General features: G+C 37.2%; 1 protein-coding gene across 1 annotated transcript in view; it reads left to right on the top strand.

Annotated features, from left to right (window-relative positions):
- Positions 1–18318, top strand: part of LOC128654636 (myosin-3) — a 156585-nt gene that overhangs the window by 35787 nt on the left and 102480 nt on the right. Inside the window, exons 11-16 of the mRNA XM_053708659.1 lie at positions 2401–2504; positions 6560–6698; positions 13770–13888; positions 13970–14119; positions 15006–15176; positions 16213–16522. Coding sequence (XP_053564634.1) covers positions 2401–2504; positions 6560–6698; positions 13770–13888; positions 13970–14119; positions 15006–15176; positions 16213–16522 — 993 coding nt within the window. The remainder of the gene's footprint in view (positions 1–2400; positions 2505–6559; positions 6699–13769; positions 13889–13969; positions 14120–15005; positions 15177–16212; positions 16523–18318) is intronic.

Genomic DNA, 18318 nt, shown 5'->3' with positions numbered 1-18318 from the left:
ATAAAACATTATGATGTGGAGGGATGGGGGTTTAGGGGATAATTAGTTTATTAGACTTGTGATGTGGGGGGATGGTTGGATTAGGGGCTTTTGAATCGTGTTTTGACATGTCAGTTTAATTTTTTTTATTCCAGGTAAGATTTTTATTTGTGAATTCCACATTTTTATTTTTTTTGTTACGCGCCACAAGATAATATACTGGTGTAAGTTAATTGGACTCCAGAAATGTGTAGTTGCTCACATTTCTGAACCTTGCCTGGTTTTTCGACTTAAGGCATAATATCATCTGGCAGCGCGGGTTATGTGATTCACCCGATGTGCAAGGTGAATTTACAGGCAACGTGGGTTTCAGCAGTTGCGCTAAAATGTACTCTATATATGTAATCTCGCCCTTTCTGTCTATAAAACAATGGGAGCTGCCATGTTGTAGCTTAGTTTTAACTTATCTGCTGTGGCCAATTAGGGATAGTTATAAATAGGCCACCAGAGTGTGCAGCAAATGGCTGTGTGGAATATAACAGTGTTCTGCACTTCCATTTCTAACAGGATCGGAAAAGCTCATGATTTCAGAATGGAATTAAATGAAAAGGGGACAAAATAAATCATGAAAGTATATTGCAGAGTTTTTTTATATATACAGTTGTATGCAAAAGTTTAGGCACCCCTGACAATTTCCATGATTTTCATTTATAAATAATTGGGTGTTTGGATCAGCAATTTCATTTTGATCTATCAAATAACTGAAGGACACAGTAATATTTCAGTCGTGAAATGAGGTTTATTGGATTAACAGAAAATGTGCAATATGCATCAAAACGAAAATTAGACAGGTGCATAAATTTGGGCACCCCAACAGAAATATTGCATCAATATTTAGTAGAGCCTCCTTTAGCAGAAATAACAGCCTCTAGACGCTTCCTATAGCCTGTAATGAGTGTCTGGATTCTGGATGAAGGTATTTTGGACCATTCCTCCTTGCAAAACATTTCCAGTTCAGTTAGGTTTGATGGTTGCCGAGCATGGACAGCCCGCTTCAAATCACCCCACAGATTTTCAATGATATTCAGGTCTGAGGACTGGGATGGCCATTCCAGAACATTGTACTTGTTCCTATGCATAAATGCCAGAGTAGATTTTGAGCAGTGTTGTCTTGTTGAAATATCCAGCCCCGGCATAACTTCAACTTTGTGACTGATTCCTCAACATTATTCTCAAGTATCTGCTGATATTAAGTGGAATCCATGTGACCCTCAACTTTAACAACATTCCCAGTACCAGCACTGGCCACACAGCTCCACAGCATGATGGAACATTCACCAAATTTTACTGTGGGTAGCAAGTGTTTGTCTTGGAACGATGTGTTCTTTTGCCGCCATGCATAACGCCCTTTGTTATGACCAAATAACTCAATCTTTGTTTCATCAGTCCACAGAACCTTCTTCCAAAATGAAGCTGGCTTGTCCAAATGTGCGTTTGCATACCTCAAGCGACTGTGTTTGTGGCGTGTGTGCAGAAAAGGCTTCTTCCGCATCACTCTCCCATTTGTTGAACGATGCACAGTGACACCATCTGCAGCAAGATGATGTTGTAGGTCTTTGGAGGTGGTCTGTGGGCTGTTTTTGACCGTTCTCACCATCCTTTGCCTTTGCATCTCCGATATTTTACTTGGCCTGCCACTTCTGGCCTTAACAAGAACTATGCCTGTGGTCTTCCATTTCCTCACTATGTTCCTCACAGTGGACACTGACAGCTTAAATCTCTGTGATAGCTTTTTGTAGCCTTCCCCTAAACCATAATGTTGAACAATTTTTGTTTTCAGGTAATTTGAGAGTTGTTTTGAGGTCCCATGTTGCCACTCTTCAGATGAGAGTCAAAGAGAACAACAACTTGCAATTGACCACCTTAAATACCCTTTCTCATTATTGGATGCACCTGTCTATGAAGTTCAAGGCTTAATGGGCTCACCAAACCAATTGTGTGTTCCAATTAATCAGTGCTAGGTAGTTACAAGTATTTAAATCAACAAAATGACAAGGATGCACAAATTTATGCACCTGTCTAATTTCGTTTTGATGCATATTGCACATTTTTTGTTAATCCAATAAACCTCATTTCACTACTGAAATATTAATGTGTCCTTCAGTTATTTGATAGATCAAAATGAAATTGCTGATTCAAACCCAATTATTTATAAATGAAAATCATGGAAATTGTCAGGGGTGACTAAACTTTTGCATACAACTGTATATATAATTTATCATTTTATATCACCATCGCAAAGTGTTAAATGTCCATTTAAATGTTATTTGTCATGGAGTCTCTAAATAGTATTTGAAAAATGAAAAGTAATTGAAAATGTATTATCATGCAGTCATATATAATATTTTTTTCTTCCTTCAGACATGCTGTTAATTACAACAAATCCATATGATTTTCCCTACATAAGCATGGGGGAGATTTCTGTGGCCAGCATTGATGATGCAGAAGAGTTAATGGCCACTGATGTAAGTAGCTCTATTTTCATATTACCAAATTGTAATGATGGCTACCTACCTAGCAGCAGAATTTACACAGCCAGTGCCCGGAAGCACCACTAATTAGACACTCTCTCACCCACATGAGCCCTATTATATCCCAGCTAATATAATCACTTATTTTACAATTCTGGGCTCCTTTTATCAAGCAGCGGAAGCTGCTTTAGTGCTCTTGTGTGCTGCAAACCTGCTAAACACAACTTTACAAATGCAGGTCTTAGGTCCTCCAGGGCTGGATTGGCCAACCAGGACACCAGGAGTTTTCCCCGTGGGGCCGCAGCAGCTGGGGCTGGCAAGCTACAATTTAAGAGGGAGGTAGTGCTGGTCAGGTGATGTAGCTTTATCACCTCTCTTTTCAACTCTGAGCTATTATGTATTATGGTCAGAAAGTAGTTCCTTCTACATTTTATTTCCTAGACCATGCACCATTTTAATGGCCCTCATTTAAAGGGACACTGAACCCAAAATGTTTCTTTTGTGATTCAGCTAGAGCATGCAATTTTAAGCAACTTTCTAATTTACTCCTATTAGCAAATGTTCTTCAGTCTCTTGGTATCTTTATTTGAAAAGCAAGAATGTAAGTTTAGATGCCGGCCCATTTTTGGTGAGCAACCTGGGTAGTTCTTGCTGATTGGTGGATAAATTCACCCACCAATAAACAAGTGCTGTCCAGGGTCCTGAAACCAAAAATTGGCTGGCTCCTTAGCTTAGATGCCTTCTTTTTCAAATAAAGATAGCAAGAGAATGAAGAAAAAATCATAGTAGGAGTAAATTAGAAAGTTGCTTAAAATTGCATGCTCTATCTGAATCACAAAATAAAAAGTTTTGGTTCAGTGTCCCTTTAAGCCCCAATATTCAAAGCATCGACAGACAATCAGTCTGTTGATATATTCTAGAAAAGGGGCTAACCCACAAAGTGATGACGAGTGGCAATGTGTTTCACGTAGGATATAATATTGATCAAGTCTTCTGCAAAAATCCCTCAACATCACCACTTGCTGGAGCTTTCAGCGGGGGGAGCTGAATTTGAAGTGTTCCTATGCAGCACAGACAGTGCGCTCACTGAAACAAAAAACGGTTTCTGTGTAGGAACACGTCACATAATACCTGTGTAATCTAAACCTAAAACCTACACTACCTGTCTCTCACTGGAAAATCTCAACACTGAAAAGGTGGCGAGACAAAAATATGACTGAAACCCTATACCTAACCTGCAGGGCTGCCCTTGGAATATATTGCACTACTGTGGCGATGTATCCGAATTAATCTGTGGTTTACTCTCCTGCAGCTAATTCCCACAAAAAGCCTACATCTATGTCACAACTTCACTATTCCTGACTAATAAGACAAAAAAACAACAACTCTTTATTATAGCTGTAGGAGATTTGTCAATACATTTCTATACAATGTTTAAATGATATGTATCTTCTTGTATAATGCATATGAATTTAAGTATTGTATGGATTTTAAAAATCTTTTTTTAATAATAGAAAGGGCATGCAAAAAAGTTTGAAATCTATACAATACTTAAATTCATATGCATTATACAAGAACATGCATATAATTTAATGCTGCTCTAAACTATTAACCCTTACATGCCCTCACCCCCCAGTGCAACCTAACCCTGCTACAGTATAACCCCTAATCTGCCATAACCTATTAACCTAACCACCCCCTAACCTATTAACTATAAATTGCCACAACCCCCATAGCAAACACCCCCTAACCTATTAACCCCTAAGTCACCAATACTCCCTGTTGTACTAATACTAAAATATACAATACAAATTGCCCTAAATTGATTTAGCTCTTTTACTTGGCAAAAAATAGATCCCTATTTTAAAACCAAAGTAACCCCTCACCCCCCAAATAAAATGCCTATCTTAAAAAACCTAAACATCAGAAACGCATTCTCAGGGCTTCCGTATTTAAAAAGATATTGAGGTTAAAATTAAAGTTTCATGATTTAGACAGAGCATTTCATTTGAAAAAGAAAACTTTACAATTTTTTTTTGGTTACTTAGCTTTCTCCATGAGAATATACCGACATAGGCTGAGGAGTGTGCACGTATTTTAAGTGCTATATCTATAACATTGTTACAACCATTGGTGCAAACAATGTTGTCTTATAGTGCTCAAGGTGCATGCTTGCTCTTGCGCCTACCTCAGTATGTTCTCATGGAAAGGAGCTGAATTTAAAGGGACATTACAGTAAAAATATAAATGCACATATATGAATTGCATCTTTAAATAAAAACAAATTTACAATATACATAATCATATATATATACTAGTAAAAGTTATCACTGTTTTAGTGTTAGCATTTTTCACTGCATGTGCATGTGAAGCATAGTTAGATATTTTTAGTGCACCCGCATTTTATACACTGTAGCTGCTCAGAACACCAGTGGGGCTTGTATTATGTAAGCAATTAACAAATTGAGTCAATACCAGATGGCACAAGCACCTTAACATCTCTAAACAAGTGCTGTGTTTAAAATGCTGGTGCCCGGTGAATACTTTTATTAGAAGCATTTTTGCTAATCTATGTATGTAAAATAAATTCAAAACTGAAATAGCTCCATGTGGATTTCAATTTTGGCTGGATTGTTCCTTTAAATTGATATGGAATCCAATTTTTTATTTCATGATTCAGATTTTAAACAACTTTTTAATTTACTCCTATTATTAATTTCTCTTGGCATCTTTATTTGAAAAGCGGAATGTAAGCTTAGGAGCCGGACAATTTTTGTTTGAGCACCTGGGTATAGCCACCAATCAGCAAGCTCTACCCAGGGTGCTCACTAACACCCTACTCGCACTCAAACCCAATTGCATTTTCTCACAAACATTTAGAAAAGCTTATTAAAGGATTTAACTAAAAAAAAGCCCCATAGACTTTAATAGTGAATTTTGTAGAACAATCATTACACAAAGTTTTTTAAAGGTTTGTAATTAACCCCTGTATGTCCAGGTGGCATTGAAAGAAAGATTATTTTAATTGTTCGAATTCTAAAAGTTAATGTAATTTTTTTTTTTTTTAATTAGTTGCAAGTTTTCTGTTAACACTGGAAATAACTAAATGTTGGCCAAGCTGAATGTTTTGGAAAATAGGAAACAAATCTTTTGGATGAAACAAATTTTTTGCCCATGAAAAAACTCTAGTTTCATGCACAGAGGTGTAACACCCTCATAGTTACACTGCACCTATTATAGAAATTAATATTTAATACTCTCTAGAGATGTGCATTAGTTTTGTCATGAATACACACACAAAGACAACACAAAAATACTTACAAAAATTGTCAGTATTCATTAGTTTAATTTTTCAAGGGGTTAATACTTATCTTAACGAGATCTCCAGAGTGATTTTATATAAATATTGTTACTATTGTAGCTACAGGTGAACTTTTCACCTGTAGCTTTGAAACATTTACATTCATTTTAACGAAAACTAATGTAAATGTTTTACTACAATTCAGTATTTGTTTAGTTTTAACGTACACCAAATAGGGCAGTCACCAAATATTTGGGGAAACAAATTTCCCTGAATATTCATCTGAAATTAAAATTTCTTGGATGCACAGCTCTAATACTTTTTAATTGGTCATTTACATATATTATCAAATTGACTTCATTTTCTTTGTATCCTTTGTTGATAAGCATACCTAGGTAGGCTCAGGAGCAGCAATGGGAGCTAGCTGCTGATTGGTTGCCTCACACACATGCCTCTTGTCATTGGATGACAAGATGTGTTCAGCTAGCTATCAGTATTACATTGCTACTCTGGAGCTGACGTTGACTATGTGTTTAACAGCTTTAAAGGGGTTTAACGCAGTTATTTGCATAGTGAAATAATAAAATGATCTAACACATAACAGTATTTTGCACTTTTATGTCGCTTTAAACTGTTGTGCCCGTGTGTTTATATATATATATATAGATATATATATATATATATAGACAGTATATACATATATATATATAATATTATGTTTTCTTATGTTTTTTGCATCTGGCTGTAGAGTGCTATAGACATTCTGGGCTTTACGCCTGAAGAAAAAGTTGGTATTTACAAGTTAACGGGCGCAGTAATGCACTACGGAGTCATGAAATTCAAGCAGAGACCACGTGAAGAACAGGCGGAGCCTGATGGAACTGAAGGTAGGAAACTAAATAATATTTTTCCTTCTGAAGCACCTTGTCATGTTTATGAATTTCTTGTGATACCTCTGACTTATTCTTTATATGCCTTTGACACCCCATCAATGTATATATTATATTCTTTCATATATTTCTCATCTCTCCAGCTGTTTGTGAATCACTAGTAAGGATGGGCGAATGTGTTTATAGTCAAATTCGAATGTTAGGACGAATATTATTGTAGAAATTCGATTTACATAATTGAATGTTGATAAGAACGAATATTCTGAAAGATTCTATAATCGAATTTTGTTTCCAGTTTTCGAATGTCACTTTCAAATGTACATAACAGATTGAATATACACATTCGAAAATTTTGTTGTAGACTAGAAATACTATTTCGAATTTGAATTTGAATATTAGATTTATAAAACATAGATTGAATTTATATATATATTTTATAAATATTACATTTATAAAATATAATTGTAAATTAGAAATACTATTTAGAAAACAAAATTGTATATTAAATATTCGATTTGGATAAAACTAATTTGAAATTGAATGTGATGTAAAATTTATAGTTAAACATTCTATTATTCGAACAAATATTTTCAAAATGTTATTGAAAATTTAAAAACAAAAATTTGAAAAAATAATGTTAGAATGTTATATAAACATTAGAAATTCGATTAGAACCAACAAATGTATCGAAATTCTTTTAAATTTCGAATGTTTTGAAAAATTTGCCCATCCCTAATCACTAGCCTAGAATATCATAGGAACTGCTGAAGCTGTCCTAAGACCTCCCTAACAGGCTAGAATTTCAGGGTTACCTAAGTTGAGTGCAAGCTTAACCATGTTTACAAATCAGCTGATTAGTTCACCTGTTCACCAGCTCAGATATCGTGATAATCTTGCCTGTTAGAGAGGCATGAGGATAGGTTTGAAAACCCCGGAGCTAGAGGTATTTTGTCCAGTGTATTTTTAATTTAAAACTATTGCATACAACTTCTATTACATTGTTGTAACCAGTTGCTGTGCACCAGCTTTTTCTCCCTTATAAGAGACTTTAAAATAATTTATTAGTATATGTGCAGGCGCACAGTGCAGATCTCAGCACTAAATCTGGTGCTGATTAGTTTGTATACTTTGAGTGCTGTGCACTCACCATACCCACTAATAAGCACCCACACATGTGCACCGAAGGCACAACCAATAAAGCATTACAATAAAAAGCTAAAGCAGGGTTTTGTTTAACCCCTTAACGATGCATGTCGTACAGGGTATGTCGCACACAACCTGGTCTTTAAAGACCAGCGACGTACCCTGTACGACATTAGGGGTTTAAAGCGGCTGGAAGCGATACTGCTCACTTCCAGCCGCTCCGGATTATTGCAGTGATGCCTCGATATCGAGGCATCCTGCAATAACACCCCTTGGCCATCCGATGCAGAGAGAGCCACTCTGTGGCCCTCTCTGCACCGGACATCGATGGCCGGTATCGTTGGTGGGAGCTTACCTGGGAGGCGGGTGGGCGTCCATCGATGGGCCATATGACGTCGAGGGGGGTGGGATCGTGGGCGTGATCGTCGGGGGCGCGCACGGAGGCGCACGTGCGTGGACGGGAGGGCGGGGGCGGGCGTGTGCATGTGGTGGAAGTGGGTGGGAACAGCTAAACTACAGAATTTTTTTTTAAAAAAGTGGGATAGAGTGGGCAAAAAATCTATTTAAAAAATACATCTAAGGGATCTGGGAGGGGGTGGGGGTTGCTCTTTGGCTGGGGGGAAGCTACACTACAGAAAAAATTAATAAAATATAAAAAAAGCTGTTTTTTTTAGTAAACTGGGTACTGGCAGACAGCTGCCAGTACCCAAGATGGCTACCAATAAGGTAGAGGGGGAGGGTTAGAGAGCTGTTTGGGGGGGATCAGGGAGGTTGGGGGCTAAGGGGGGATCCTACACATCAGCATATGTAAATATTTTTTTTAAATACCTTTTATTTTAGTACTGGCAGACTTTCTGCCAGTACTTAAGATGGCAGGGACAAATGTGGGGTGGGGGAGGAAAGAGAACTGTTTGGGAGGGATCAGGGGGTGTGATGTGTCAGGTGGGAGGCTGATCCCTACATTAAAGCTAAAATTAACCCTGCAAGCTCCCTACAAGCTACCTAATTAACCCCTTCACTGCTAGACATAATTCACATGTGATGCGCAGCGGTATTTAGCAGCCTTCTAATTACCAAAAAGCAACCCCAAAGCCATAAATGTCTGCTATTTCTGAACAAAGGGGATCCCAGAGAAGCATTTGCAACCATTTGTGCCATAATTGCACAAGCTGTTTGTAAATAATTTCAGTGAGAAACCTAAAGTTTGTGAAAAAAATTGTGAAAAAGTGAACGTTTTGTTTTTATTTGATCGCATTTGGCGTGGAAATGGTGACATGAAATATACAAAAATGGGCCTAGATCAATACTTTGGGTTGTCTACTACACTACACTAAAGCTAAAATTAACTCTACAAGCTCCCTACAAGCTTCATAATTAACCCCTTCACTGTTGGGCATAATTCACGTGTGGTGCGCAGCTGCATTTAGCGGCCTTCTAATTACCAAGAAGCAACGCCAAAGCCATAAATGTCTGCTATTTCTGAACAAAGGGGATCCCAGAGAAGCTTTTACAACCATTTTTGCCATAATTGCACACGCTGTTTGTAAATAATTTCAGTGAGAAACCTAAAATTGTGAAAAATTTAACTTTTTTTTTCATTTGATCGCATTTGGAGGTGAAATGGTGGCATGAAATATACCAAGATGGGCCTAGATCAATACTTAGGGTTGTCTACTACACTACACTAAAGCTACAATTAACCCTAGAAGCTCCCTACATGCTCCCTAATTAACCCCTTCACTGCTGGGCATAATACACGTGTGGTGCGCAGTGGCATTTAGCGGCCTTCTAATTACCAAAAAGCAATGCCAAAGCCATATAAGTCTACTATTTCTGAACAAAGGGGATCCCAGAGAAGCATTTACAACCATTTATGCCATAATTGCACAAGTTGTTTGCAAATAATTTCAGTGAGAAACCTAAAGTTTGTGAAAAAATTTGTGAAAAAGTGAACAATTTTTTTTATTTGATCTCATTTGGCGGTGAAATGGTGGCATGAAATATACCAAAATGGGCCTAGATCAATACTTTGGGATGTCTTCTAAAACAAAATATATACATGTCAAGGGATATTCAGGTATTCCTGAAAGATATCAGTGTCCCAATGTAACTAGCGCTAATTTTGAAAAAAAGTGGTTTTGAAATAGCAAAGTGCTACTTGTACTTATTGCCCTATAACTTGCAAAAAAAGCAAAGAACATGTAAACATTGGGTATTTCTAAACTCAGGACAAAATATAAAAACTATTTAGCATGGGTGTTTTTTGGTGGTTGTAGATGTGTAACAGATTTTGGGAGTCAAAGTTAGAAAAAGTGTGTTTTTTTCAATTTTTTCCTCATTTTTTATAAAAAAATTTATAGTAATTTATAAGATATGATGAAAATAAGGGTATCTTTAGAAAGTCCATTTAATGGCGAGAAAAACGGTATATAATATGTGTGGGTACAGTAAATGAGTAAGAGGAAAATTACAGCTAAACACAAACACCGCAGAAATGTAAAAATAGCCCTGGTCCTTAAGGGAAAGAAATTGAAAAATGGCCTTGTCCTTAAGGGGTTAAATAAAAAGAGAGAGGCGCTTAACCTGGGAATGAACAATAGCATAATAGCTTGTTCTATAGCTAGTTACCACCCAAGAAGCAGCCTCTTTTTGCTCATCATGTGCCTTTCACAGAGAAGAACTTTCCTGAAGCATATCAGTCTGATCCTGACTTCACAGTACAGTCCAGCCCCGAAATACCAGGCAATCCCTCTCTGAACGAGAGAAACAACAAAACCCCAGATGTACGTTTCAGCCTATTGTGGGCCTCGTCAGTGAGGTGCAGCCATATCCCTCTAGGCACACTGAGCAACAGGTCCACGTCTGGATTCCCGCATCACACTTAGGGAGACTTCCCTAAGAGTCATAATTTGAATAAATAAAAAGAGAAAAGCGCTCCACCTGGGAACGAACAATAGCATAATAGCTTGTTCTATGGCTAGTTACCACCCAAGAAGCAGCCTCTTTTCGCTTAACATGTCCCTTTAACAAAGAAGAACTTTCCTGAAGTGTTTTGTTTAAATTGCACTACACATTACAAAGTTATTTGCCATCACATGCTAAATCTTTTTTAAAGAAAAACATTTTAAAGGATTCCAAAACTTTCCGTTTTTGGCCACAACCTGAAAATCAATTTCCAATCAATAAGGTGTACATTTATTCAACAACTTAATTTTACAGTCCAATGAACTTTAGAAACGCTATAAAATTAAATAATTTTTTTTGCAGATGACGTCATTATATCCAACCCTCTAATATGGGCCGTGCACGACCAAACCCAATTTCCTATTTCGTGCATATCATTATGTGACAATGTAGTCACCATGCGCATGCGAGTTGCGATCCGTTGTGGCAAGCATATTTGCACATAAAGTGTCCATAACAATAGTATTTGGTTCCATCAGAGTAATCGTCATAATATCCACAAAGTGTCTATTCTAATGAAATTAATATGTGTTTAATTGATCATTTTTCATATTGTGCTATAAAGATTTAATGTTCGTTATTGTTAGGGTTGATTCTCGCATCGCAGCGCAGCACTCAGCTCTTACCTGCTATGTGTAGCGTATTCATCAGCTATGTCTGATTTAGATACAGGGTCTTCCTGTCTGCTGTGAGTGATGTGCCGGGATATTGCGCATGCGCATAGCGTCCAAAAAGCGCCATTTTGATAACCTGGGTTATCGTTCAGGATTAGAGTTTAGAAAACAATAGCCAGCAGTGGGTTTGGAAATAAATTGATTTTCTATATCGGATTGCTAATAAACGGTAATAATTTGACAAACAATGCTAATTACATAACTATTCAAAATATATCGATATTTTGATTGAAGATAAGTTTTTTTCTGGGTTTAGTGTCCCTTTAAGTAAAACTGCTGCTCTCTGGTTTGAATTATATAAATTGTTTAACCCGTCAATGATGGTGCCGTATCGGTATGTCGCCCCTCGCAAGGGCTTCCAGGGCTGTAGGAGTGCCTGAGGCATGCGGAAATAGCATAGTATCGCTGCTGTCTTTGATACCTTTGCTCCTGGAGCCCTGGAAGTGCTAAGTGTTGCCAATGTAAAGATAAACATGGCTGTCACTAAGGTGTCCTATTGAGATAGCCTATATTTTACTATTGCACAGTGTGATTGTGAAAATATATGGTGACATTTATAGAACTGGACCTGTAGATTGTTTTGGGAATGAGAGCCCCCCTCCTCACGTATTTATTTATTTTAGTTTTATTTACCTAAATATCATTTACCTAATACTCAGTGATTTACCCAGCACTACAGAATGTGGAGGCACTATACAAATAAAAAATAATAATAATAATAATTATAATATTTCAGCTGCTATGTTATTAAATACATAATAATACAGGATGAAAGCAGAGGAACACTTTCTGGTATATGCTTATCACTAAGATACTGTATCAAAGAGAACCATTCTTGAGGGATTTTTCCTGGCTGATGATTTAGTAGACTGGCAGAAGTTCAGGAAAAGGCTGCTTAGCAAATAATCCTTTTCCTCCTCTTATATTATTTTATTTTTTTATCTCTGGGCATCTTTGCTGCCCACAAAGTCTATTTCAGGGTTTCCCAGTTCCATTTCTCAGCACTAAGGGTGGGCGAATGTCCTTACTTTGAAATTTGAGTACCAGAACAAATGTTTCTGCATACATATTATATTTGACTATTGATTCAAATAAGATGAGGACTTTGAATGGAAATGGCAAAATTGCTCATAGTTTCCTGGTCTGCATTGTGGGAAGTAGAAAAAAAACCTGCAATAAATAAATAAAAATGGCAAAAAATGCAAATCGCTCTCCTCTTCTAATCTATTTGTATGTCAGCATATATGTGAATAGTTTATAATGCATATTGTTTAATGGTAAATTAAAGGTGGTGCATCTTAAAAAAGAACTGCATTTTAAAAAATACATCAACTAAATAGATTGAGAGCTTTTTCAAATTAAAAACAGTATGAAATGCAGGTGTTGTGAACAGATTGTGTCCATTGCTTAGAGAATCTGGAACAGATTTTATCATATCCCGATCTACTTGCACCTGCAGACGTTAGTGGCTTCGACCCTAGGACTTCCCAACTGTCCCTATTTGAGAGGGACAGTCCCTAATTTTGACCTCTGTCCTGCTGTCCCTCTGAGACTGCCATAGTCTCTATTTGCAGAATTCCCCCTAACTCCACTCATGGACCACACAGACACACCCACAAACTGCTGAGACACACCCACAGTCCCATCCATTAACCACCAACAACTCCAACACGGCCCACCCACAAAATGGCAATGGGCCTCCCTCAACCTCCTGGGTCCCTAATAACCAGACACAAATGTTGGTAGGCCACAGGCTATACATATCTACTAACATTTTCACTTTAAAATATGAGGGCTGGCATAAGGAGAGTTCAGGTTACAGAGGTGGTTCTGTGTTCTGGGAGTGGAGCCTAATGGTACAGGACAGGCTTTAGCTGGTCCATGGTGGATCAGAGTATTTAGGAGAAAGTAATTGGTAGTTCATGTGCAGGGTTTTGGTGTTTGCAGTAGTTAGGAAGTCCAAGGATTCTCTTAGATAAATCTGGACATAAAGAGTGGAAGAAGTGGCAAATCAAGACCCTGCTGCAAATTTAAGGATGATTTTGAGCTCTTTAATGACAGAAACAAGAGAAAATGGATGGAAGAATAAATGAGAATCATGACAGAGAGAGGGTAGCAGAGAGAATATGGGGAGAAAGAAAGGGGAATAAGAAGTGTTTATAAGGGGAGGAGCATATCCTACTATCCTTGAAAAAAGAATTGTTGACAATTTGAGAAGTGTATATAATTGCAGCTTTTCTTAGTCATTATGTAAATTTATTTAAAGTAAATTACATTATTTTTACAGTGGCTGACAAAACTGCCTACTTGACTGGCCTAAACTCAGCAGACTTGCTAAAAGCACTTTGCAACCCCCGAGTTAAAGTCGGAAACGAATATGTGACTAAAAGTCAAACTGTAGAGCAGGTCAGTAACAATTTTATTTTCCTTTTTTTAAATTAAAACAGATTTTTATACAGCAATATAATAAATTACCCTTCCTTTTAGGTGCACCAAAATGTCAACGCACTTGCCAAATCCGTGTATGAGAAGTTATTCTTGTGGATGGTCACCCGCATTAACGAGCAACTTGATACGAAGTTACCAAGACAGCATTTCATTGGAGTGTTGGATATTGCTGGTTTTGAAATCTTTGAGGTTGGTTATTAAAGAATTTTGATTTTTTTTCAATGCACTTTTATATTAATGCTATTTATGCCATCAATAAAAAAATAACAGTTTATATCACACAAGAAATCCAAAAATACATTAGTTGGTTACAGTTGGTTAAACTGCCCCTACTCATCCTGTTTGAACTCACGGTCGATTATTAACATTCCTCTTGTAGAAAAAATTTCAGCTACAGAATGAATCAACAGACTATAGATGGAGCACTGGAAAAAGCATGAATTTTATTATAATAAACATGAATAGGATTTGGCAACAGATTTACATAGTTTACACACACTGAAAAAAGCTAATTCTGCACTCCCTTATTTTTAATTTAAATCTCACAGTCTAGGGAATGTTCATAAACATCTCTATTTTTGTTTGGGAACCAAAATATTTAGAGCAGATTCTCTGTGCTTTGTGGGGATACTGTGCTTGTTGTAGTGGGTCTCCTGCAATTCAAAATAGTTACACTGAGTTTTTTAAGTTCATTTTTATAGGTCTAATCCTAGCCATCCATCTTCATGACCATGCCCACAATGTTAGGCCTGGTTTGGTTTATTTCAAGAGAATTGCATAGGTGGATATGATTGTATCAACATAAGCATGCCATCCCACCAAAATGTATATCTGTCAAAAAAAGAGCATATTCATTCTTCAGAGAAGATGGTGATTGTCTGTACTTGGCCATGGTGATTGTAAATACTTAGTCAAATACACTTATGGAGAATCTATTGTAAAGTTGTATTTCTTAGCCAGTAATGTGTCCCTAGACATTTGCCTACTTTACCTGATTATATCTCCAGATCTGTTAAGTATTCTGCACAAAACATTTTTTGTTTATCTCAAAGTCTTACTCTTTCTATCCAAACAGCTCAACAGCTTAGAACAACTCTGCATCAACTTCACCAATGAGAAACTGCAACAGTTTTTCAACCATCACATGTTTGTCTTGGAACAAGAGGAATACAAGAAGGAAGGTATCGAGTGGACATTCATTGACTTTGGAATGGATCTGGCTGCCTGCATTGAGCTTATTGAGAAGGTAAATACATCTTAATTAAAGAACTACACTGAACAGGCTGAGTGTTATGAAGGCTGAATAAGAGGACACAAATCTTGTTTACTAACAGGGATTTTTCCTGAGGGGGAAAACAAAATAAATATATCCCAACCATAAAAATATTAATCCAGTATATTGAAACTACAACTAAAAACACACAACTTGCAATCAGTTTTTCCAATAACCCTGCAACGTCTTCTGTTGCATTTTGCCTCAGGTCATCATTATGAGCTGTCACACAGAGCAGTGTGGGAAAGTGATTGCCATTTGAAGATGAGACTGATTTGACCAAACCACATAGCTCTATAAAGTACAAAATTGAGAATGAATATTGTTTTAGCTAAATGTAATTTATTGTCACAGTTTTATAACCCTAAAGATTAGGCTATAACAATTTGATATTGAATATATTGGAGACATCAGGTGCAAAGCATTAAGGGCTAGATTACAAGTGGTGCGCTAAATTTTTTTTTTGCTTGTGCACTAACACTGTTGAAAGCAAATTTTTTAACCCGCGAGGCTTAATATACATATATATATATATATATATATATATATATATATACAAATACATTTTTAGATATTTGGTTATACAATAGCCCTGTCCAGTCAAACACCTTGTCATATGCCATATATTCGCGGCCAATCGGCCTCTAGCAGGGGGAGTCAATCAACCCGATCATATTGGATCGGGTTGATTCCCGCCGATGTCTGTCCGCCGCCTCAGAGCAGGCGGACAGGTTATGAAGCAGCGGTCTTTAGACCGCTGCTTCATAACTTGTGTTTCTGGCAAGCCTGAAGGCTCGCCAGAAACACGGGGCATCAAACTCCATTCAGAGCTTGATAATTAAGCCCCTAAATCTGTTTTACATATCCAGCCTCAGCATTGTATCTTTTTATTCCAAAACAGAGGATAGGCATGTATTCTTATCATGAATTTATAAATTGTACATTCATATACTGGCTTCTAGTATTTCATCACATAGCTGTTAAGTAAAAATTTTGGTTTTGCCTTCAGCCAATGGGCATCTTCTCCATCCTTGAAGAGGAGTGCATGTTTCCCAAGGCAACCGACACTTCCTTTAAGAACAAGCTATACGACCAGCATCTTGGCAAGTCCAACAACTTCCAAAAGCCAAAACCTGCCAAAGGCAAAGCTGAGGCTCACTTCTCCCTTATCCACTATGCTGGAACTGTGGACTACAACATTACTGGCTGGCTAGAGAAGAATAAGGACCCTCTAAACGAATCAGTTGTCACACTCTATCAGAAATCTTCCATGAAAATCTTGTCAAATCTTTATGCTACATATACCGGGACAGACGCAGGTAAATAATCCCAGATACATTGGTATCATGTTATATTGTGTCTTTATTTTTATAAGGTGCATATATGTGTAACTGAAGACATACATCTGCTTAAAAGAAGTGTGCAGCTTGTCCGTGGATCCATATGTGTGTTTGAATGTGCACATATTAAAACATGTACAAAAGATGCAATACAATGTGGTTGCGTTAGATTTTTCAAGTTGATATTTTACTGTTGTCCTGGTCTAAATCATTAAAGGGAATTTAAAATAATGTTTCTATATATACAGAGTATATATCAGCAAAAGTACTGCAACCTACTTTATAACCTGTAATCTCATATTGGTAAATTTGGCCAAAGTGTAACACATTTTACAGTTCCTTCTTTACTGCGACCGCATGTTTCTATCCGTTACTCAGTATGGGGAACCGCAGCAACATGATTGTTCTACCCCTAAACATACAGTGTCACACTAGACATTCTTTAGGTGTCTACCTGCATGCTCTGCATCTCATCATTTAATTTTATCAATCCAGCAACAATCTAATCAATTATTAACATCATTATGTGTCACATTCGACATTTTGTTTCAAAATCATGTCACATAGATCCATTGCGTCTTGTAGATGTCTTCACATGATACATACATTAAAGGGACAGTTTACTTGAAAAAATGTATTACTCATTCCCCAGTTTTTGGCCAATCAGTTCTGACTCATAAATAACTCAATGGGAGTGAGCACAATTTTATCTATATGACACACATGAACTAGCACTGTCTTGCTGTAAAAAAAATGTCAACATGCACAGATAAGAGCTGCCTTCATGGGCTTAGGAATTAGCATATAAGCCTTCCTAGGTTTAGCTTTCAACAAAGAATACTAAGGAAACAAGGCAAATTTTGTTATAACAGTTAATTAGAAACAGGTAGATTACAAGTCTTGCGCTATAGAGAGTAGTTAACGAACGCAACAAAAGTTGCGTTATTTCACCCTCCATAGCGCTGCCATTAGGAGTTTTGAAAAAGCCGGATTGCGCATGCAATATGGTTGCGTTGAGCTCCATACCGGACAAAATACAAGCGCTGCTTTGACGTGCTCCTGCACACATCCCCATAGATATCAATGATAGATATCAATGGGGAGAGCGTGTTAGAATAAAACCTAACACCTGCGATCGCGGAATGAAAAGCTCCATAACGCAACCCCATTGATGTCTATGGGGAAAAAAAGTTATGTTTAAACCTAACACCCTAACATAAACCCCACGTCTAAACACCCCTAATCTGCTGCCCCGACATCGCCATCACATACATAGTGTTATTAACCCCTAATCTGCCACTCCCAATATTGCCGCCACCAAATCTGCTGCTTCCGATATATCGCCGCCACTATGCTAAATTTATTAAACCCTATTCCCCTGCACCCCAACATTGCCCACACTATAATAAATCTATTAACCCTTATTCCACCACTCCCCGACATTGCCGCCACTAAATAAAGTTATTAACCCCTAAACCTCTGCCCTCCCACATCTCTACCACTAAATAAACCTATTAACCCCTAAACCACCAGCCCCCCACATCGCAACAACCTAAATTAAACTATATTAACCCCTAAACCTAACCCTAACCGTAACCCTAAACCTAACCCTAAACCTAACACCCCCTAACTTTAAGATAATTAAAATAGAGTTAAATTAAAGTTACAATTATTAACTAAATAATACCTATTTAAAACTAAAAACAAACTTATCTGTGAAATAAAACTTTATTTTTATTTCACAGGTAAGTTTGTATTTATTTTAACTAGGTAGA

This window comes from Bombina bombina, chromosome 1 (genome assembly GCF_027579735.1).
Source record: "Bombina bombina isolate aBomBom1 chromosome 1, aBomBom1.pri, whole genome shotgun sequence".
Taxonomy (NCBI): Eukaryota; Metazoa; Chordata; class Amphibia; order Anura; family Bombinatoridae; genus Bombina; species Bombina bombina.
This window is presented reverse-complemented; position numbering and strand designations above follow the sequence as displayed.